General features: G+C 48.1%; 2 protein-coding genes across 7 annotated transcripts in view; both read right to left on the bottom strand.

The window, feature by feature from the left end:
• Nucleotides 1–2,014: 2,014 nt before the first annotated feature.
• On the bottom strand, nucleotides 2,015–8,214 carry LOC117434931 (PRKC apoptosis WT1 regulator protein-like). 3 transcript variants are annotated; one of them, XM_059003071.1, is made up of 7 exons: nucleotides 8,057–8,214; nucleotides 6,692–7,221; nucleotides 6,388–6,495; nucleotides 5,027–5,061; nucleotides 4,687–4,804; nucleotides 4,408–4,512; nucleotides 2,015–3,161 (listed from the first exon to the last, which is right to left on the bottom strand). In XM_059003071.1, exons 2-7 carry the CDS (start codon nucleotides 7,181–7,183, stop codon nucleotides 3,072–3,074), a joined length of 948 nt encoding a protein of 315 aa, XP_058859054.1. In that variant the 5' UTR covers nucleotides 7,184–7,221; nucleotides 8,057–8,214; the 3' UTR covers nucleotides 2,015–3,071. The 3 variants fall into 3 exon arrangements, with proteins under 3 accessions (XP_058859054.1, XP_058859053.1, XP_034762722.2); XM_059003070.1 differs by lacking the exon at nucleotides 8,057–8,214 and having other exon boundaries at nucleotides 6,692–7,732; XM_034906831.2 differs by lacking the exon at nucleotides 8,057–8,214 and having other exon boundaries at nucleotides 2,016–3,161; nucleotides 6,421–6,495; nucleotides 6,692–7,730.
• Nucleotides 8,215–10,667: 2,453 nt separating this feature from the next.
• The window catches only part of LOC117434907 (protein phosphatase 1 regulatory subunit 12A-like), a 30,393-nt gene continuing 22,343 nt past the window's right edge, over nucleotides 10,668–18,717 (bottom strand). For all 4 annotated transcript variants that reach the window (XM_034057624.3, XM_034057622.3, XM_034057623.3 and 1 more), the window contains 7 exons: nucleotides 17,883–17,936; nucleotides 15,712–15,728; nucleotides 14,959–15,076; nucleotides 14,742–14,846; nucleotides 14,394–14,444; nucleotides 14,062–14,112; nucleotides 10,668–13,629 (listed from right to left, as the gene is read on the bottom strand). In XM_034057624.3, coding sequence (XP_033913515.2) covers nucleotides 13,543–13,629; nucleotides 14,062–14,112; nucleotides 14,394–14,444; nucleotides 14,742–14,846; nucleotides 14,959–15,076; nucleotides 15,712–15,728; nucleotides 17,883–17,936 — 483 coding nt within the window. In that variant the 3' untranslated portion in view covers nucleotides 10,668–13,542. The remainder of the gene's footprint in view (nucleotides 13,630–14,061; nucleotides 14,113–14,393; nucleotides 14,445–14,741; nucleotides 14,847–14,958; nucleotides 15,077–15,711; nucleotides 15,729–17,882; nucleotides 17,937–18,717) is intronic.

Genomic DNA, 18,717 nt, shown 5'->3' with positions numbered 1-18,717 from the left:
TCTGGTTATGGCTGCACCTGTCTGGAGAGATGTTTATTAACAAGGTCAATATAAATCTCTACAAGGCACAGTTTTCTCTGCCAGTAACAGCATCTCTCTGATAAAGAGGTTGCAAGGGGTTATCAGACAAAGCAATGCTATCAGAGCTGGAGAGAGACAGAGGAGTGGAAGAGGACGTGTCAGAAACTGAAGACAGTAATGATGCGGATCTGATTACCATGCATCGTCCTCTGAGGAGTCTGAAGGGGCCAGCACGGAATCTAATGAAATCGCATCACTGGTAAACCATTGCAACTGACACAGCAGAAATACAAAACATACAGCAAGCACGGGAAATGCACGGGGGACTGAAACGGTACCCTGTAGGTATCACAGAGTGGCTTCCATGCACCGCGTGCTGGTTCGGTGTTTTTCACTAATAATACAGCAGTTGGATACTTCTTGGCTGATGTGTGTCTGTTGGATGCAGTCAGCAATGTGGGTTCACTCCTGCGAGCGAGCCCGTGTTTGCCTCTTGTTTCTTTTTTATGCCATTTTCAAAGAGAAAGCGGTGGAATTGCCTAAGCGGGGCCAGACAGCGGTGTGATTTCCAAATAAGGATATAACTGTCAGGGGAGCCAACACATCTCACCCCTGCAGTCCCAGCTGAATATCTGATTCAATCTGGAATCCTTTTCAGTGCATGTCGCAGCCTGCATTACACTTCTCTATTGTAAAAGCACAGCAAAGCGTAATGAAGCACAGAGAGGTATGGTAAAGCATAGGGAAGCACTGTAAAGCACAGAGAGGTCTGGTAAAGCATAGGGAAGCACTGTAAAGCACAGAGAGGTCTGGTAAAGCATAGGGAAGCATTGTAAAGCACAGAGAGGTGTGGTAAAGCATAGGGAAGCATTGTAAAGCACAGAGAGGTCTGGTAAAGCATAGGGATGCATTGTAAAGCACAGAGAGGTCTGCTAAAGCATAGGGAAGCATTGTAAAGCACAGAGAGGTCTGGTAAAGCATAGGGAAGCATTGTAAAGCACAGAGAGGTCTGGTAAAGCATAGGAAAGCATTGTAAAGCACAGAGAGGTCTGGTAAAGCATAGGGAAGCATTGTAAAGCACAGAGAGGTCTGGTAAAGCATAGGGAAGCATTGTAAAGCACAGAGAGGTCTGGTAAAGCATAGGGAAGCATTGTAAAGCACAGAGAGGTCTGGTAAAGCATAGGGAAGCATTGTAAAGCACAGAGAGGTCTGGCAAAGCATAGGAAAGCATTGTAAAGCACAGAGAGGTCTGGTAAAGCATAGGGAAGCATTGTAAAGCACAGAGAGGTATGGTAAAGCATAGGGAAGCATTGTAAAGCACAGAGAGGTCTGGTAAAGCATAGGAAAGCATTGTAAAGCACACAGAGGTGTGGTAAAGCATAGGCAAGCATTGTAAAGCACAGAGAGGTGTGGTAAAGCATAGGGAAGCATTGTAAAGCACAGAGAGGTCTGGTAAAGCATAGGGAAGCATTGTAAAGCACAGAGAGGTGTGGTAAAGCATAGGAAAGCATTGTAAAGCACAGAGAGTTGGTAAAGCATATTATAAAGTGGCAAACCTTTCTTGTTGTTGTTCTTTATGTGTTTAACTTGATCTCTCTCTAGCTCGGGTTTCTTTCAGACTGGCACGTTTCAGATGACAGGGGAGAGCACGCAGGCAGAGTTTATCTTGGGTTTATTTAGTTTTTATTTGCTACAAATCACTGAAATCTTTATTTAAAGTCTGGAGCTGCTTTGGACATCAAAGTTTCTCATTGTGTAATATTTACACAAGTTAATTCAAACAACAGGAGGTGATCAATTAAATTTCAATTACATTTCAATTACATTTCAATGTATTTTATTTATAGAGCGCCTTTCATAGCACAGTATCTCAAAGCGCTTTAGAGAACGAAGAACGTAGAGCCAACAAAGTAATACAAAATTACAAATATAATAATAATAATAATAATATTAATAATAATAATAATAATAATAATAATACTAATACTACTACTACCACTACTACTAATAATAATAATAATAATACTAATAATAATAATAATAATAATAATAATAATAATAATAATAATAATAATTAACCACTGAAGAGAGGAAACAATTTAGAAAATATTAAAATTGGGAGTGAAATTCAGTTAATGAAGATGGAGGGTGGGAGTCTGTGATGCTACTGCTAGTGCTAATATAGTCTAGATCAGTGGTTTCCGACTGAGCTCTCAATTACTCAGCTAGACCCCTTCATTGAACTGATCATTTGAAGAGTTCAAGTTACTTCTACAATGTTGTAGCGAACTTGAACTCTGCAACTCTTAAGAGCTGAAAACAATTACAAAAGGTCTAATTAAGCAAATGTTCAGCTCAATTAAGGGGTCTAGCTGAGTAATTGAGAGCTCAGTTGGAATGAAAGCCAGCAGACACAGGGGGTCCCCAGGACCAGGGTTGAGAAACACTGGTCTAGATCAGTGTCCCTCCTGGCTTTTATTCCAACTGTACCCTAAATTACTTAATTGGTCCAATGAATTAATTGAGGGCACAGTTGGAACAAAGACCAAAAGGGACACAGTCCCTCCAGGACCAGGGTTGGAGATCCCTGCTCTAGATAACACACACATGGGTTGCAAAGCCTTGCTTAGCAGAACGGTGATGGCCCAGCTACTCCACTGCTCTCTTTTTTTTTTGTCTTGTATTTGAACAGTTCTTGTGTGATGAAAGCCAGCTCTCTCAGTGTCGACTCCATCACAGTGGAGCACAGATACAGCACTGCCCAAATAAACACACTGCAGGCGAGACACTGGCAGCACTCCTTTAAAGGGAGTTAAGAGACTGGATTAGAAAGCCTTGCTTGGATCTCCTGTGAAGTCCGTGTCGAGTCACGCAGTCCGGCCCAGTCCGGGACACGCTTCCTGTGGCTGCGCTGTGGCGAGCGTGTCACATGACTGTCTTGGTTCATCACTGCCAGGGGCCTCCAGGGGCCCCCTCCCTCAGTCCAGTCCAGCAAGCGTCAGTGCAGCGGTCAGCACAGCCCTGGCCTGGGGGAGGGGGAGGGGGCGAGGCTAGCTGCTGGTCAGCTGACCGACCACTCTGAGCAGCGTCTGGTTCTCATCCCGCAGCGTGTGGTTCTCCTGCTCAAGCCCGTCGAGGTCCTGAAGGGGTTAAAAGAGAAGCTTGGTACCGGAGTGCTGGAACCAGAACCACCTGAACTGAGCACTGGAACCAGAACCACCTAAACTGAGCTCTGACACAACCTGAACTGAGTGCTAACACCAGAACCACCTGAACTGAGCACTGGAACCAGAACCACCTGAACTGAGCTCTGACACCAGAACCAGCTGAACTGAACACTGACACCAGAACCACCTGAACTGAGCGCTGACACCAGAACCACCTGAACTGAGCGCTGACACCAGAACCACCTGAACTGAGCGCTGACACCAGAACCACCTGAACTGAGCACTGACACCAGAACCACCTGAACTGAGCTCTGTTATTATTATTATTATTATTATTATTATTATTATTATTATTATTAGCTGTAGTACTAATCTTAGTGTTATTGCTATTTATTATTAACATTGTTATAAGCCAGTAGCATTGTTAGTATTATTATTGTAGTAGTAATCGCAGCAGTATTGCTATGAGCAGCAGCAGCAGCAGTATTGCTATGAGCAGCAGCAGCAGCAGCAGCAGTATTGCTATGAGCAGCAGCAGTAGCAGCAGCAGTATTGCTATGAGCAGCAGCAGCAGTAGCAGCAGCAGTAGCAGCAGCAGTATTGCTATGAGCAGCAGCAGCAGCAGTATTGCTATGAGCAGCAGCAGTAGCAGCAGCAGTATTGCTATGAGCAGCAGCAGCAGCAGCAGTAGCAGCAGCAGCAGCAGTAGTAGCAGTATTTCTATGAGCAGCAGCAGCAGCAGCAGCAGCAGTAGCAGCAGCAGTATTGCTATGAGCAACAGCAGCAGCAGCAGTATTGCTATGAGCAACAGCAGCAGCAGCAGTATTGCTATGAGCAACAGCAGCAGCAGCAGTAGCAGCAGCAGTATTGCTATGAGCAACAGCAGCAGCAGCAGTATTGCTATGAGCAACAGCAGCAGCAGCAGTATTGCTATGAGCAGCAGCAGCAGCAGCAGTATTGCTATGAGCAACAGCAGCAGCAGCAGTATTGCTATGAGCAACAGCAGCAGCAGCAGTATTGCTATGAGCAGCAGCAGCAGCAGCAGTATTGCTATGAGCAACAGCAGCAGCAGCAGTATTGCTATGAGCAGCAGCAGCAGCAGCAGTATTGCTATGAGCAACAGCAGCAGCAGCAGTAGCAGCAGCAGCAGCAGTAGTAGCAGTATTTCTATGAGCAGCAGCAGCAGCAGCAGTAGTGTGATTGCTGTTCCCGTCTCTACCTCGCTCATGTGTCCGATCTCAGCCTGCAGTTTCAGGATCAGACCCTCCTTCTCCTGCAGCTGTCGGCTCAGCTTCTGATTTGCCTGCTTCTCTCCACTCACCACCTGAGCACAAACACAGAGGCTTTACAACAGAGCTGAGGGGCTGGCAGAGGAAACAGTGAGGGGGGGGTGCTGTCAGAGGGAACAGTGAGGGGGGGCTGTCAGAGGGAACAGTGAGGGGGGGCTGTCAGAGGGAACAGTGAGGGGGGGCTGTCATAGGGCATGTTCCTGCGTTACCTTCTCCAGCTCATGCAGCCTCCTCTCCAGTGGGGGGGTCTCTCTCTCGGGGGCCGGCTTGCCCAGTCCGCCGCTCTGCTTGCGGCTCAGAGGGGTGTGGTCCTGGGCTCCCGTCCGGCTGGGGAGACGAGACACAGCGTGAAGGACACGTCCCCCCACACACGCCGAGAACCAATCAGCTGCTTCCCCCTACTGACTGGCATGCTTTCAGACAGTTGACATGCTTTGAGCCAGACGACAGATGTCTGTTTGCTACAATTCCAATTCCATTTAGAGCAGGTTATAATGTTACCGTTCAAACTGGACCCTGTCAGTTTGCTCAACACCAGCCCAGACTCACCTCTTCTGCCGTGTGAGTGCCACTCGGGGCGCATCCTGCAACGAGATGGGAGAGCAGCGTTACCCCAACCACCCTGTGAGAGGATGCCTTTCACAGCCTTGCTCCGCCCAGTGATAATGCCGCTAGTGCAAACAATAGGTAACGAGGGTGTATTTACAGGTCTTGTTTAACCCTCCTATGAAAATGGGGGGAATGGTCAAGCTGCTGGTTCCAGTAATGGGTAAGAAGATGGATTTCGGAGCCTCGTTAGCAAGCCTTTAAAACAGGGGCAGTGATACGCTGACTATACATCTACACATGAACTATCCATCTGTACATCTACACATGAACTATACATCCACACATGAACTATACATCTACACATCTACACATGAACTATACATCCACACATGAACTATCCATCTATACATCTACACATGAACTATACATCCACACATGAACTATACATCTACACATCCACACATGAACTATACATCTACACATGAACTATACATCTACACATCCACACATGAACTATACATCCACACATGAACTATCCATCTATACATCCACACATGAACTATACATCCACACATGAACTATCCATCTATACATCTACACATGAACTAAACATCCACACATGAACTATACATCTACACATCCACACATGAACTATACATCTACACATCCACACATGAACTATACATCTACACATGAACTATACATCTATACTGTACATCTGCACCGCCTCTATACATTAACCGCTGCACCGTGAATTCAACCCTTGCTGTGCTCCAGGGGCTGGGCGGATGTAAATATAGAAGACCTGTTTCAGAAGAGTCTCACAGCTGCCAGGCAGTCACCACAGCTCTTATTAAACTGCACAGAGACACACCACTAATCCCACTGCTGGTCATTTGTAAGAAAAAACCAAACATTTTCAATTCAGCCACTTCAGTGAGGCACCATTAAGATTGAGAGAGAGAGAGAGAGAGACTGGAATAGAAGCCTTGTATTATATGATATCAGAGGCAGAGAGCTAATATTGGTCTCTTGTTGATTTCTATGGAGGTCAGGCGTTCTGTTACTACGCAATAATGGAACAGCAAATAAAGCCACCCCTGCTAAAACTACTGCTTACTGATTAAACGCTTCACATGGATGAAAAACGTTACCTCTTTCAGTGACTACAATGATTATTTCAGACAAACAGAAGAAATTAAATGAAAATGGTATAATAGCGATAATGGCACTGCCATGGCATGTTCCTCAGTCATAATGGAACTTGATCAGTTATTGACCCTTAAATATCTGACGCCGTGTTGGAGCAGAGACACTGGGGTGGATCGCAGTCCTATAGTCTATAGTATCAGATTCCTTACTCTAGCGGCAGTGCAGTGGTTGCAGTCACTCACCGCAGGGTTCGATTTTGGGAGGTCTGGGTGTCCCTGCTTCTCGATGGCAGCGCCCCCCTCTCCTTCATCAGGACTCTGAGAAAGAGAGAAAAGAAGAAAGAGAGACAGTGAGCTGGAAGAGAACAGAAAATCTAAAATGGGAGGATGGAGGAGAGCTGCAGAGGCCAGGAGCACAGCGCAGCCCTGCTGCAGAGACCTGGAGCACAGCGCAGCCCTGCTGCAGAGACCTGGAGCACAGCACAGCCCCCTGACCCCCTCTTCTGAGTGTTACCTCAGTGCCTAGGGGCAGGTTCACCACCCCAGTGGATCTTCTCTTCTCCCTCAACTTCCTCTTCTCCACCTGCGTCTTGTTCTTGCGATGGGCGGAGGCCCCGCCCTTCTGTTCCTTCCCGCGAGGGGAGGGGCTAGCCGACCCCGCCCCCTCTTTGTGAACCCGCTCCTCCTTGGCCGACTCCTCTCTCGCGGGGGGCGTGGCTGTGCCTGCTCTGGGAGCGATGCTTGGGGGAGGCTGGCGTGTCTGTGTCGCTGGCCTGGCTGCTGGGTTCTTACTGGGAGCTGCCATGGCGCCGTCGCCCCCTGCAGGCTGGCTGGGGCACAGCAGTCCTGTTCCGTTCCCGCTGGATCGCAGTTTCAGGCGTTCCCGCTTCGCTTTCCACTCCTCCAGGAAACCCACCTGCTCCGAGCCGGGGGGAGCCGGGCCGCGAGGGGCGCGAGATGAGCCGGGCCCAGGGACAGAACCAGGACCAGGACCTCCGCTCGACATCCTGGAGAAACACTGTGGAGGATATACTGGGGAGGGGGCTGTGTGACAGAGAGAGAGGGAGAGAGAGGGAGACAGGGTTAGGGTTACCACGTACATTTCCACAGTGATTTGACAGTTTTCCCCTCCCTTTTCCAATGGTTATGCTGTGTATTTAACATGTTTTTTTAATGTGCTTTACCATACCAGCACATCGAAGCAAAGCATTACAGACAGACAGACAGACAGACAGACAGACAGACAGACAGACAGGCAGGCAGACAGACAGACAGGCAGGCAGACTGGCCGGCAGACAGACAAATATAGACAGATAGGCTGGCAGACTGGCAGACAAACATCTTTACCATACCTCTCACTATGCTTTGCTGTGCGGTGTTACACTGTGTTGTGCTTTTACTGTGGGGAACTTTTATCAGGGTAGACACAGCAAGTAAAATACTGAGGTCTTTATTGTAAGAGTTACAACAGCAAAAGCTGGTGTTAGCTTAGTTACATGCTTCAAGAATGTGCTTGAAAACACACTTTAAAACAAAGCTTGAACCCGTGCCTAACAGCTACAGGAGCCCTGCTGTGGTCCCCTGCCTCTCCACATCTGGGAGCAGAATTCCAGAGGTGCTGTCTAGAACGTTTCCGAGCACATCTGCAGGGACAAAACGTCAAAAAAACAAAAACACAAAAAAAAAAAGAGCAAAAACTGAAGCAGCAACAATCCTGTCTTTCACACTCTCCCAAAAAGGCAGGGAACTCATTTTATAATAATCCTGCGAATCATTTTGAATAATTCATTCCTATTGCTTCTAGTATGGTCATCCCTCCCCTCCTCCCTCCAATTCTTCACTATTGCAAACAACAAGGATAGTAAGGAGTGCTGCTCACCTGTCTGTCTGTCTGTCTCTCAGTCTGTCCGTCTCCCAGCTGCAGGATTCCAGTCTCCTCTGTCTGTCTGTCTGTAACAGCTGGATGGAGCGAGAGAGAGAGAGAAAGAGAGAGAGGTAGGAGAGGAGGGGAGGGGAGTGGGAGGAGGATTGAGGGAGGAGGATTGAGGGAGGGGAGGAGGGAGGATCAGGAAAGGTAAAGTGGAGAGGGGGAGAGGTAAAATTAAACCAAGTCAAACATTTTGGGAATGCCTTCATCAGTGGAATGGATGCAGGGAGGAGTGGGTGTGGGAGAGCTCTGACAGGCTGCTCCCTACGGACTCAGTTTGGTCAGATACTGCTGCCTAAACAGAGGAGATAAGGTTTGAGACACCGTGAGGCTTACAGAGGGAGGGAGATGTAGGGAGTGAGAGAGAGGGAGGGAGGGCTTTACAATGCTTACCTATGCTTTCCCATGCCTTCACTGTGCTTGATTACTACTTTGCTATAATGGCATTTACAATACAGCACACTGCACTTGAAGTATTGGTTCAGGGTAAACGATGTCCACTCCTTTGAAGATGTGAAAGATTTCGATGTTCTTTGTTCTGGGCCAGTCAATGAACCTGCCTGGTGAAACGCACACTGCTTCCTGCCTGCGTGTGTCTGTCTCCGACCCCCCGTGAAGTTCACTTCCCGCACATTCCTGCAATCCTGTCAAGTTTCTGGGAACTTGAGGGCTGAGAAAGGGCAATCGGGAGCAATTCTGGAGCGAGACTGTACACTGGAAGCTGTTTTCATGAGTGCTGTGTGTCAGCTGTCAGACAGAGAGCTTTGAGTCCTGTGCTGAACCCGCCACTTAGATCCCTAGTGTAGGTCTTGTGACGTATCCCACAGTATTGTGTGATCAAGCACTGTGAAGGCTGTGGGGTTTAAAACAAATGTCAACGGCAACTCACTAAGAATACTGTGTCCAATTCTGGTCACCGCTGCACTGAAGGGACCTTATGGCCCTGGAGAGAGACCTGCAGGGCTGGAAAGACCGAGCTACAAGACAGGCTGAAAGAACTTGTGAAGTCTTTGAAATCTGTTGAAATAGTTCACCCAAACCAATACTTCAAGCACAGCACAGAAACTGGGGCCTGCGGACACACAGTGTGGAAATGAAGTGGAGACAGACTTAGGACAGAGGGAAGGAGACACTGCTTCACACAGAGAGTAGTGAGGGGACGGAATGGGTTACCTTGTTGAGGCAGAATCACTGAGATCCTTGACAAGGTTCTGAGATCAATCAGCTGCTAGGAACCGGACGAGCTCTGATTGGCCGAATGCCCTCCTCCGGACCGAGCTCTGATTGGCCAAATGGACTCTCATTCGTAGTTTTTCTTGTGTTCTGAAAACAGGAACAGAAAAGGGGCCTGCAGTACCCGCTCGTTCCCACTAGGTGTCAGCCACGGGCCGCTCAGTGCTGCGCCTGGCTGCAGTCCTGGATTCCCATGGCTGGAGGCCTGGGAAGAAAATCTAAGTTCCTCCACACTTCCCGGGTTTTCCCTTATAAGGTCAGCTCTGTCTCCTCCGTGTGGGAGTTTGGGAGTGTGTGTCTGAGGATATTTAGGGCTCAGGCAAACTGAGCAGCCTTATTAGGTGCTTAGACACAGTATTTACAATAAAGGCACTGTGAGCTGGCCAGGCAGACACAGAGCTAATCAGAGAGCGTCTTAACTCTTTAACTGTGCTACTGCTGTAGTCTCCTTGTTAAAATATATACAGACCCCCCCCCCCCCCTCTTAATCCTTCCATGATAAACACTTCTCATTTCAGCAGTTTTTATTAACGGACTGCTGGCAAACAAAATTTTTATTGCTATTTTCAAGTTAAAATTCCACTAGATTTTTAGTGGATTAGAGAAGAGGGAGGCTGTTCAGAGAGTATAAGAGCTTCTCTTTCTCTGCTCCATCACCAGCACAGAGCAGAGGGAGGCTGTTCAGAGAGTATAAGAGCTTACCAAATAACGATAACTATGGTGGCTGTGTGCAGTCATGAAATGCTAACTCTGCACAGCTGCATAAAACGCTAAATACAATTGAAATATTGTAAATGTTGGTCTCAGGTGTCTGTTTAGTTCGTCGTTCTGTTTCAATGGTTTGTTTTGTGGCGTTTACAACTATACAGTTCTATTCTGCTGCAGTATATTTGGGGTACGCGTGTATGCAAAGTCTTGCTAGAAACGAAAGCTTCCTCGTGTGTGGCTGTGTGAGTGTGTGTGTGTGTAAGAACTTTAGGATTGAGGCATTATTTAAAAAAAAAAAAAAAAAAAAACTTTATGAAGATAATTTAGAATCTTGTATTTACCATCACGTAATCCAAGAAAGTCTACCGGAAGCCATAATAGTCGTACAGTAGTATTTCATGTTTGTTTTCGAAAGGTCACATTTTCCAATGTGTCAGCTTTTCGTTAAGTATATGGAAAACTACAAAGCGGTATGCAATTCAATATGTTGGTGTAACATTATTCAGCAGGTTTCATTGGACTTTGTGAAGGAAAATGAGTTCATTCTGTTGGGTGATGCAACACTTTTGGCCGTTGCTTTATTTCACACACACACACACACACAACGACAAAGAAACACGAATTATCAAACAAACACAGATTTTATTTAGGTATCATGTGCTGTTCAGGTGCCGTCAACTTTAATATATTAGAAAATATGTGAAAAATATTAAGAAACATGAAACTTTCTTTGTCATTTTTTTTAATATGGTTATTAATATTACAATATATATTTATATATTCATTCACTACATCCCTTCCTCTCTATGTTCAAGGAAACAAAAACACACTTTGCCAAACAAAACCGTTATAAAAACAATGAAATGCGGTGCAATATTGGGCAGTGACCTTTCACCCCTGTGCTCTCTGGATGTGCCACACTATAGTTCGAACTGGCTAAGCGAATAAAAACGCGTCCTTCAGTCTCCACGGCAACCACATCCTCGCTAACAACATCAGCCTCAATGTGGTCTGCTGAAGCACCAGGCTATTGTACCGTATTAGCCTGAATATAAGCAGGTCTGTACACAGCAAGAATTGGTGCATGGTCCCAATCACATCATTGTCATTATCGGTGGGATTTGTTTTTTTATTTATAGTATTAATGTAATAATCTAACAAATGAAAACGTTTCATGCTATCGGTGGAAGCGGTGGATCTCTCGTCCATAGAAGGCCGACCTGCATCTTACTGCAACGATGGTCTTGTATTGACTTGTGATCGCAGTTTCATCATTACAGTACGACGGTGTCTAGTGGAGATTGTACAATGACGAGGCCGGGTTCAGCTTAAGGATCTGTGGCGTGTGCTTCTCCCAGTGAGCGGGACGGGCCGGCAGTCTGTACAGAAGACCACAGGGTTACAAACACAGAATCACCACTGAGCTCCACTGCAGAGAAGGGCAGAGCCTGGCCGTGTGGTCAGTTTCCCAGCGTGCTCCGGTCCCTGAAGCACGAGGGAGCTCAGGGGAGGCGTGGAGAGAGAGCAGCAGGGTTTGCCGGTCACACAGCACAGGGGCGAGTGGCATGCCTGTGAAGAAGGCCAAATAAGCTCCAGAATCCTCCAGCAGCATTTGGGGAAGAACAAGCTGCCAGGCTGCTGTGCTTTGTGGTCTTGTATCCTGACACAAACATGCACTCCTCTATGACAAGATGATTCAGCGTGTAAAGAAAGTGTCACGACTCATCGATAAAGTGAACCCTGTCTGTCTGTCTGTACCGACTATACCAACTGACTGTACTGTCTGTCTGTCTGTCTGTCTGTCTGTCTGTCAGCACAGGGGCGAGTTCAAAGCTTGTGAAAGGTGGAGATTGAGGCCAAGGGGCATTCAAACAGCTACAGAAAAACATCAAAAACAAAACAACAAATGAATAGATCTGAGGCACAGTATATGTTATATCTGGTGATTCATTAAAAGGGAACGCATAAACACAGTGGGTGTCATAATTCACACAACATTGTGGAAGCATCGCGAGAACTGGAGGGAATGTGGAGGAGGAACGCTGTCTGTGACGATACTGAACCGCTGGGCAGACAAGAGAACTGAAATCAGCGCAAAACAACAACGCTGAACCAATTCTACGTGGGCACGTGACTCTCTCTCAAAATCACCTCAATCCAGGACGCTCTTCACAGAGAGCTAACCAAGGTTTGAAAACCCATTCTCTTACCCATCAGCACAGCAATGGGAGCACTGGTGCTGCTGTTCTCTTGCTGGTATGTTCTTTATCCTTGTTTTTTTTTGTAGTTGCTGCTGCTTCCTGCTAGCTCATCACTTCCTGCTGTGCTGCGGTTCTTTCTGTCCCTGACCGTGTGACCCTCAGCGCAGCAGGAAGCCGCAGTTTCCCTGGAGCGCCGTCTCTGAAGCCTCCTGAGATAACATGAACCAACACACGACGTGCAGATTCTCGGCACAGTGAAAGAAACGGATTTCAAAGCAGAGGCTAGCTCTGCTGTGAGCACGTCGCCTCTGTGAAAGGATGGCCAGCATGAGCTCCATTTATTAAATCCTTACAAAGGTTTACCACACTAAATTTGCACGGCATTTTTGCAGATTTCCCCCAAGCTACCCATGAGTCGCTTTTGGATAAAAGTGTCTGCTAAATGACTAATTAATAATAATTAATAATGATTACACGATGCATTTATCATAGCTTACCCTGGTTTGCCATGTTTTTTAATATGCTTTACCATACCTCTCTGTGCTTTACAATGCTTCCCTATGCTTTACCACACCTCTCTGTGCTTTACAATGCTTCCCTATGCTTTACCGGACCTCTCCATGCTTTACAATGCTTCCCTATGCTTTACCACACCTCTCTGTGCTTTACAATGTTTTGTTACACTGTGCTGTGCTTTTATTGTGGGAAACCTTTATATGGGATGGGAAATACATTTCTTGGGACGAACACCCATGTATAATTTAATCAAATTCAAGCAAGAATGGAATGGCACATGTTTGAGCATGTGTGTGTCAGTGTGTGTCTGTGTCTGTGTCCGTGCACATGTGCGTGTCAGTGCATGTGTGTGTGTTTGTGTTTTGGCGAGTGCTTCAGTGTGTGTGTCAGTGTGTGTGTGTCAGTGTGTGTGTGTGCGTCAGCGTGTGTGTCAGTGTGTGCGTGTGTCAGCGTGTGCGTGTCAGTGTGTGCGTGTGTCAGCGTGTGCGTGTGTCAGTAAGCGTGTGTGTCAGTGTGTGTGTGTGTCAGCATGTGTGTGTGTCAGCGTGTGCGTGTCAGTGTGTGCGTGTCAGTGTGTGTGTGTGTGTGTCAGAGTGTGCGTCAGCGTGTGTGTGTCAGTGTCAGTCAGCTGGTTGACTCGTTTCTTATTTTTCTTTCCCTCCTTCCTCCTCTTCCTTCTCTCTTTGGCACTGGAACGCATAGCGGCCGACAGATGGACAGAACGGGCAGACAGTCTCTCCCTCTCTCGCTCGTCCTGCCACAAGTCTCCACCGGGTGGCGCTATTTGGACAGCTTGCTGATGACGCGGATCAGAGCTCCGTTCTCATCTTTCAAACGCTGATTGTCGGCCTTCAGATTCGATAAGACCTGCAGAGAGGGGGAGAGGAAGGGAGAAGGGGAGAGAAGGGGTGGGGAGAGGATAATTAAACTATGAAGCTAATCTTAATGTGCTGTATCACATCAGTATCAGAGTCTGCTATTTATTATAAAGACATTTCAGAGGGCTGGATCGCATCAGTATCAGGGTCTAGTGCTGTATATTATAAAGACATTTCAGAGGGCTGTATCACATCCATATCAGGGTCTAGTGCTATATATTATAAAGACATTTCAGAGGGCTGGATCGCATCAGTATCAGGGTCTAGTGCTATATATTATAAAGACATTTCAGAGGGCTGGATCGCATCAATATCAGAGTCTAGTGCTATATATTATAAATACATTTTAGAGGGCTGGATCACAGGGTCTGCTATTATATTATATAACTACATGTAAACTCTACAGCAGCCAGCCTCTCACCTCTATGTCTTCATCCAGCTCTGAGACTCTTCTCTCCAGGGATCGGCGCTCCTGCAGGGTGAGAGAGTGAGATGGTGAGGGAGGAAGTGAGGGTGTCAGGGAGTGACCTGACACATTTGTGTGATAAATCAGCTTCCACGAACCAGACAAGCATTCATAACCCCAAATCGTCTTCCCTGGTCAGCACAAATCGCCAGGGCTCAATCACTGGTCAGCACAATCGCCAGCGCTCATTCACACTGGGCACATGTGGAATGAACTTGAACCCTGCTGAACCGATCTAATGAAGACGCTCGCGCGCACAGACCCACAGGAGGAGGAGTTTCTCTCACCTTCTTCTCCATCTCCAGCAGCACAGAGCGGTCTGCAAAGCGCTCCTGCATCTGTGGGGAGAGAGGGCAGAATTACACACACAGAGAGACATAGAGACAGAGAGAGATACACAGGCACACACAGAGAGATACAGATAGAGACACACACAGAGACAGACAGAGAGCCACACAGAGAGACACAGTTACCAACACAGAGACCGAGAGAGAGAGAGACACACACAGAGATACACACAGAGAGATACACAGAGAGACACAAAGTTACCAGCACAGAGAGACACACAGGGATATACAGATAGAGACACACAGAGACACAGAGAGAGAGACACACAGACACAGACAGTCAGTTACCTGGCTGGCCTTGTCCAGTTCCCCTTTGGTCTGGATGATCTTTTTCTGGGAGTCCTGGAACTGAGACTGTAGCCGGGCATTCTCCCTGCTCATCTCCTCATAGAGCTGGGGAGGGGAAGGGGGAAAGGGGGGAGTGGCATTAGGGGAAGCAGCTGGTTGGTTCTGACCGGTGTGGTTTTGTTTGCTACAATGATGCTGAGACTGTGACTCCACCCACCTTCTTGTAGTCCTTCCTGTCCGTCTCGGAGGGGTCAGAGCGAGAGTAGGCGGAGCTAGAGCGAGAGTGGAGGGAGGAGCCACGGCTAGCATTCCTGTCATTGGCCATCAACTCACCCCTGAGGAAATTCAATCCAATGGTGTGTCAGTAATTCAAGTGTTACAGATGCCTTCCTCGCAGTGTGAGCTTTACAGGAACATTTTCAACGGAATGATTTATAAATCTGCATAACTAGCCAGCGTGGAACGGGTCAGTTCAATGAAATGAAACAGGGAACAGTGAGAAGGGTCAGCGTTCGAAACACAACCATACAGGGCTGTGCTCTCAGACCCACACAATACATTACTGCTGTCTGCCTGCCTGCCTGCCTTCCTCTCCAACATGATTAATGACAGCTATATACATATTACATATTTATTCATGATAGATTTTACACAATGAGCACATCAAACTCTCTGGGATCAGAGCAGGGATGGGTATAAGACTCCTATTGCACAGCAGTGTCATCCATTCCAGGTTTTACTACCAGCTTGATTAGCCGCAGTGTACAGTGAAGCTCAGCCGTGTCTTAATAAACTCATAGTGAAACCAGGAATGGATCAAACTGCTGTGCAATGGGAGTCTTCTTTCAGTTGCAGTGCAGTGAGCTGGAAGGTGTGTATCTCATGTCAATGGAACACACTGCTAGCAGATCTGACTCCACTGCTTCATTCACTGAGTGATTCACAGACAGAACAAACAGAGGGGGCTTACCTGTTGAGCCTGTCAGCCTGAAATACAAACGAGAGAGAGAGAGAGACAGGTTAGTGGTCATGTGACCTGCCCAGCCCTCACCGGCACGCAACATATGACCCGCCAACTACAAACACACAGGCACCAGCAAGACTGCAGATTCAGCATGCAACCCTATGTGTCTCAGTGCGTCTCAGTGTGTGTGTGCGTGTGCGCGAGTGTCTTTGTCTCTGTGTGTGTCTCAGTGCGTGTGTCAGTGTGTTTTACTGCATGAGTCTTTCAGTGTGCGTCTACATACGCAAATATTTAAAAGAAAAAAAAACTTTTACATACAAACTACAAAAAACAAATCCAGCATTCCTTACAAGAGATTGCGTACAGTACATACCCAACCAGACAGAGCCTCAACTTAAACACTCAATCACGATTCCTTTTAGAACGACACAAAACCAGAAGTCAAGCACACAAACGTTTCAGCTGGTAGTAGTGCCTTCTTCACTGCATTCACAAGAACAATAATAAATTCCTTCACAAACTCTGAATCCAAGTGACAGAATAAAGTTCCACTCCCATCGGAAAAGCTGAAACGGGGAACGTCCTCTTTGAAAACAGGAAAGCGAGCATGTCTCAGCCCAGCTTCAGATCAGTACCCATCGCAGTGTCGGTGCCAAGAGTCTGGGTCGTGCTGCTGTGTTCAAGGGACAAAAACACAGAGACCCCCTGCTAGGAAGCAGACAGCCACCCCCGGACCGCCTCAGCTGGGTGAAGTCCAGGCAGGTTGGCTAATCTGATTACCAGACCCCCTCCCCTCTCCCCCCCTGCTCCCTACAGGAAGTAGAGAATCTGGGCGTCTGGTTTTCCTGTTTCCCTTCCTGGGTTTGTGAGAGATTTAAAAATCAAGTTTTAAAACAAATCCACTGAGCTTTCTCTAACTACTGAGCTCCTCAAACCTGCTGCCTTCCACGCTGCAGCCCAGCGCTTTCTTTATCTAACCACTGAGCTCCTCAAACCCCCTGCCTTCCACACTGCAGCCCAGCGCTTTCTTTATCTAACTACTGAGCTCCTCAAATCTGCTGCCTTCCACACTGAAGCCCAGCGCTTTCTTTATCTAACCACTGAGCTCCTCAAACCCACTGCCTTCCACACTGCAGCCCAGCGCTTTCTTTATCTAACCACTGAGCTCCTCAAACCCCACTGCCTTCCACACTGCAGCCCAGCGCTTTCTTTATCTAACCACTGAGCTCCTCAAACCCGCTGCCTTCCACACTGAAGCCCAGCGCTTTCTTTATCTAACCATCTTTCTGTTCTATAAATTACTATGTCCAGTTGACCCTGTCTCTCTCTATATGGTTTAAGAGTGTCTTCTCGGTTCACAGTCCTCTGTCCCACCCAAAGTGCTCATGATAAGACACACTTTTACCACAAGAGAGAGAAAGAGACCGGGTCAACTGGACATATGAACTTGTCCAAGAGACAGGGTGGACTTGACATATGAACGGAGTACAAACATGTTTTCATTTAAAAGAGCGCAGTACATCGTGAATGCCGGTATCTTGTCTTTGTAATTTTTATCAGTCGCTAGTCTGCCGTCCACGAGGTGATGCCGAGGGTAATAGAAGAGGTGCTGGAACGCTCTGGAATTGTCGGAGTGCGCTGTGGAGCTCTGAGTTCAGCACTGCCACTGCTGTAATCCCCACTGAGTCTGAATGAGTCTGATTGAGCCGCTCACAGGAGATTAGAGGCAGTCACAACCCGACGTGAGCCTGCCCTGCCTTCAGCAGGAAGCAAAGCGACAGAAATGCAACCTCAGAGTCAGAGCACCGCGGGATACAGGGGCCAGCCACGGGCTACTCCTCATTCTAGAGTCCTCCCTCCCTCCCCTCCAGTAAACAGTTAGGGTTAATCTGGGCAGGGAATCGCCTGCTTGCAACACTCCAAATCTCATTAATACAAACATGATCCGACACTAAACCCTGCAGTTCAGGGGCTGTCCACAGGAGGCAGCGCAGGCAGCGTTTTGGTTTGGTGTGTGTGTGTGTGTGTGTGTGTGTGTGTGTGCGCGTGCGTGTGCATCTCTGAGTGTGGTTTATTTTGTTCATCTTGTACTGTTTGCTGTTTTTCTATGACCCCTAAGAAAGAGCTGTGTATGTCACCGGTTTTAACTCCCCCAACCCTCCCCCCCCCCCGCTCACCTGCTCGGCCCGGCCCCCTCCCTCCTCCTCTCCGGTGTCCTCCTCGTCATCACTCTGTTGAGCACAAGGGGGTGCAATGAGGCGGAAAACTCACAACAGGAATGCACTCCCTGTATCTCTCTCCACCCTCCCCCCCCCCCCCGCATGTTGGATCAGTCCAGCCCAATCCACGTCCGTCCATCTATGTTGTTCAGTCCAGTGCACCCCTCTCCTCATGTGTTTGTTCAGTCCAGTCCACCCCTATCCTCACTGTGTTGGTTCAGTCCGGTCCCCCCCTCTCCTCTGGGTGTTGGTTCAGTCCAGCCCACTCCATGTCCGTCTGTCTGTGTTGGTTCACTCCAGTCCACCCGTCTCCTCACCGTATTGGTTCAGTCCAGTCCCCCCCCCTCTCCTCATGTGTTGGTTAAGTCCAGTCCCCCCCACTCTCCTCATGTGTTGGTTAAGTCCAGTCTCCCCCCCCCCCCTCTCCTCATGTGTTGGTTCAGTCCAGTCCCCCCCCCCCCCCCCCTCTCCTCACCTCACCGTGTTGGTTCAGTCCAGTCGCCCCCCCCCCCCCTCTCCTCACCTCACCGTGTTGGTTCAGTCCAGTCGCCCCCCCCCCCTCCTCCTCCTCCTCCTCCTCCTCCTCCTCCTCTTGTGTTGGTTCAGTCCAGTCCCCCCCCCCCTCTCCTCACCGTGTTGTTCAGTCCAGTCCCCCCCCTCTCCTCTCCTCAGTGTTGTTCAGTCCAGTCCCCCCCCTCTCCTCTCCTCAGTGTTGTTCAGTCCCCCCCCCCCCCCTCTCCTCACCGTGTTGTTCAGTCCAGTCCCCCCCCCTCTCCTCACCGTGTTGTTCAGT

This window comes from Acipenser ruthenus, chromosome 28 (genome assembly GCF_902713425.1).
Source record: "Acipenser ruthenus chromosome 28, fAciRut3.2 maternal haplotype, whole genome shotgun sequence".
Classification (NCBI taxonomy): Eukaryota; Metazoa; Chordata; class Actinopteri; order Acipenseriformes; family Acipenseridae; genus Acipenser; species Acipenser ruthenus.
Note: the sequence above shows the minus strand (reverse complement) of the source record. Positions and strands in the feature narration are given on the sequence as shown.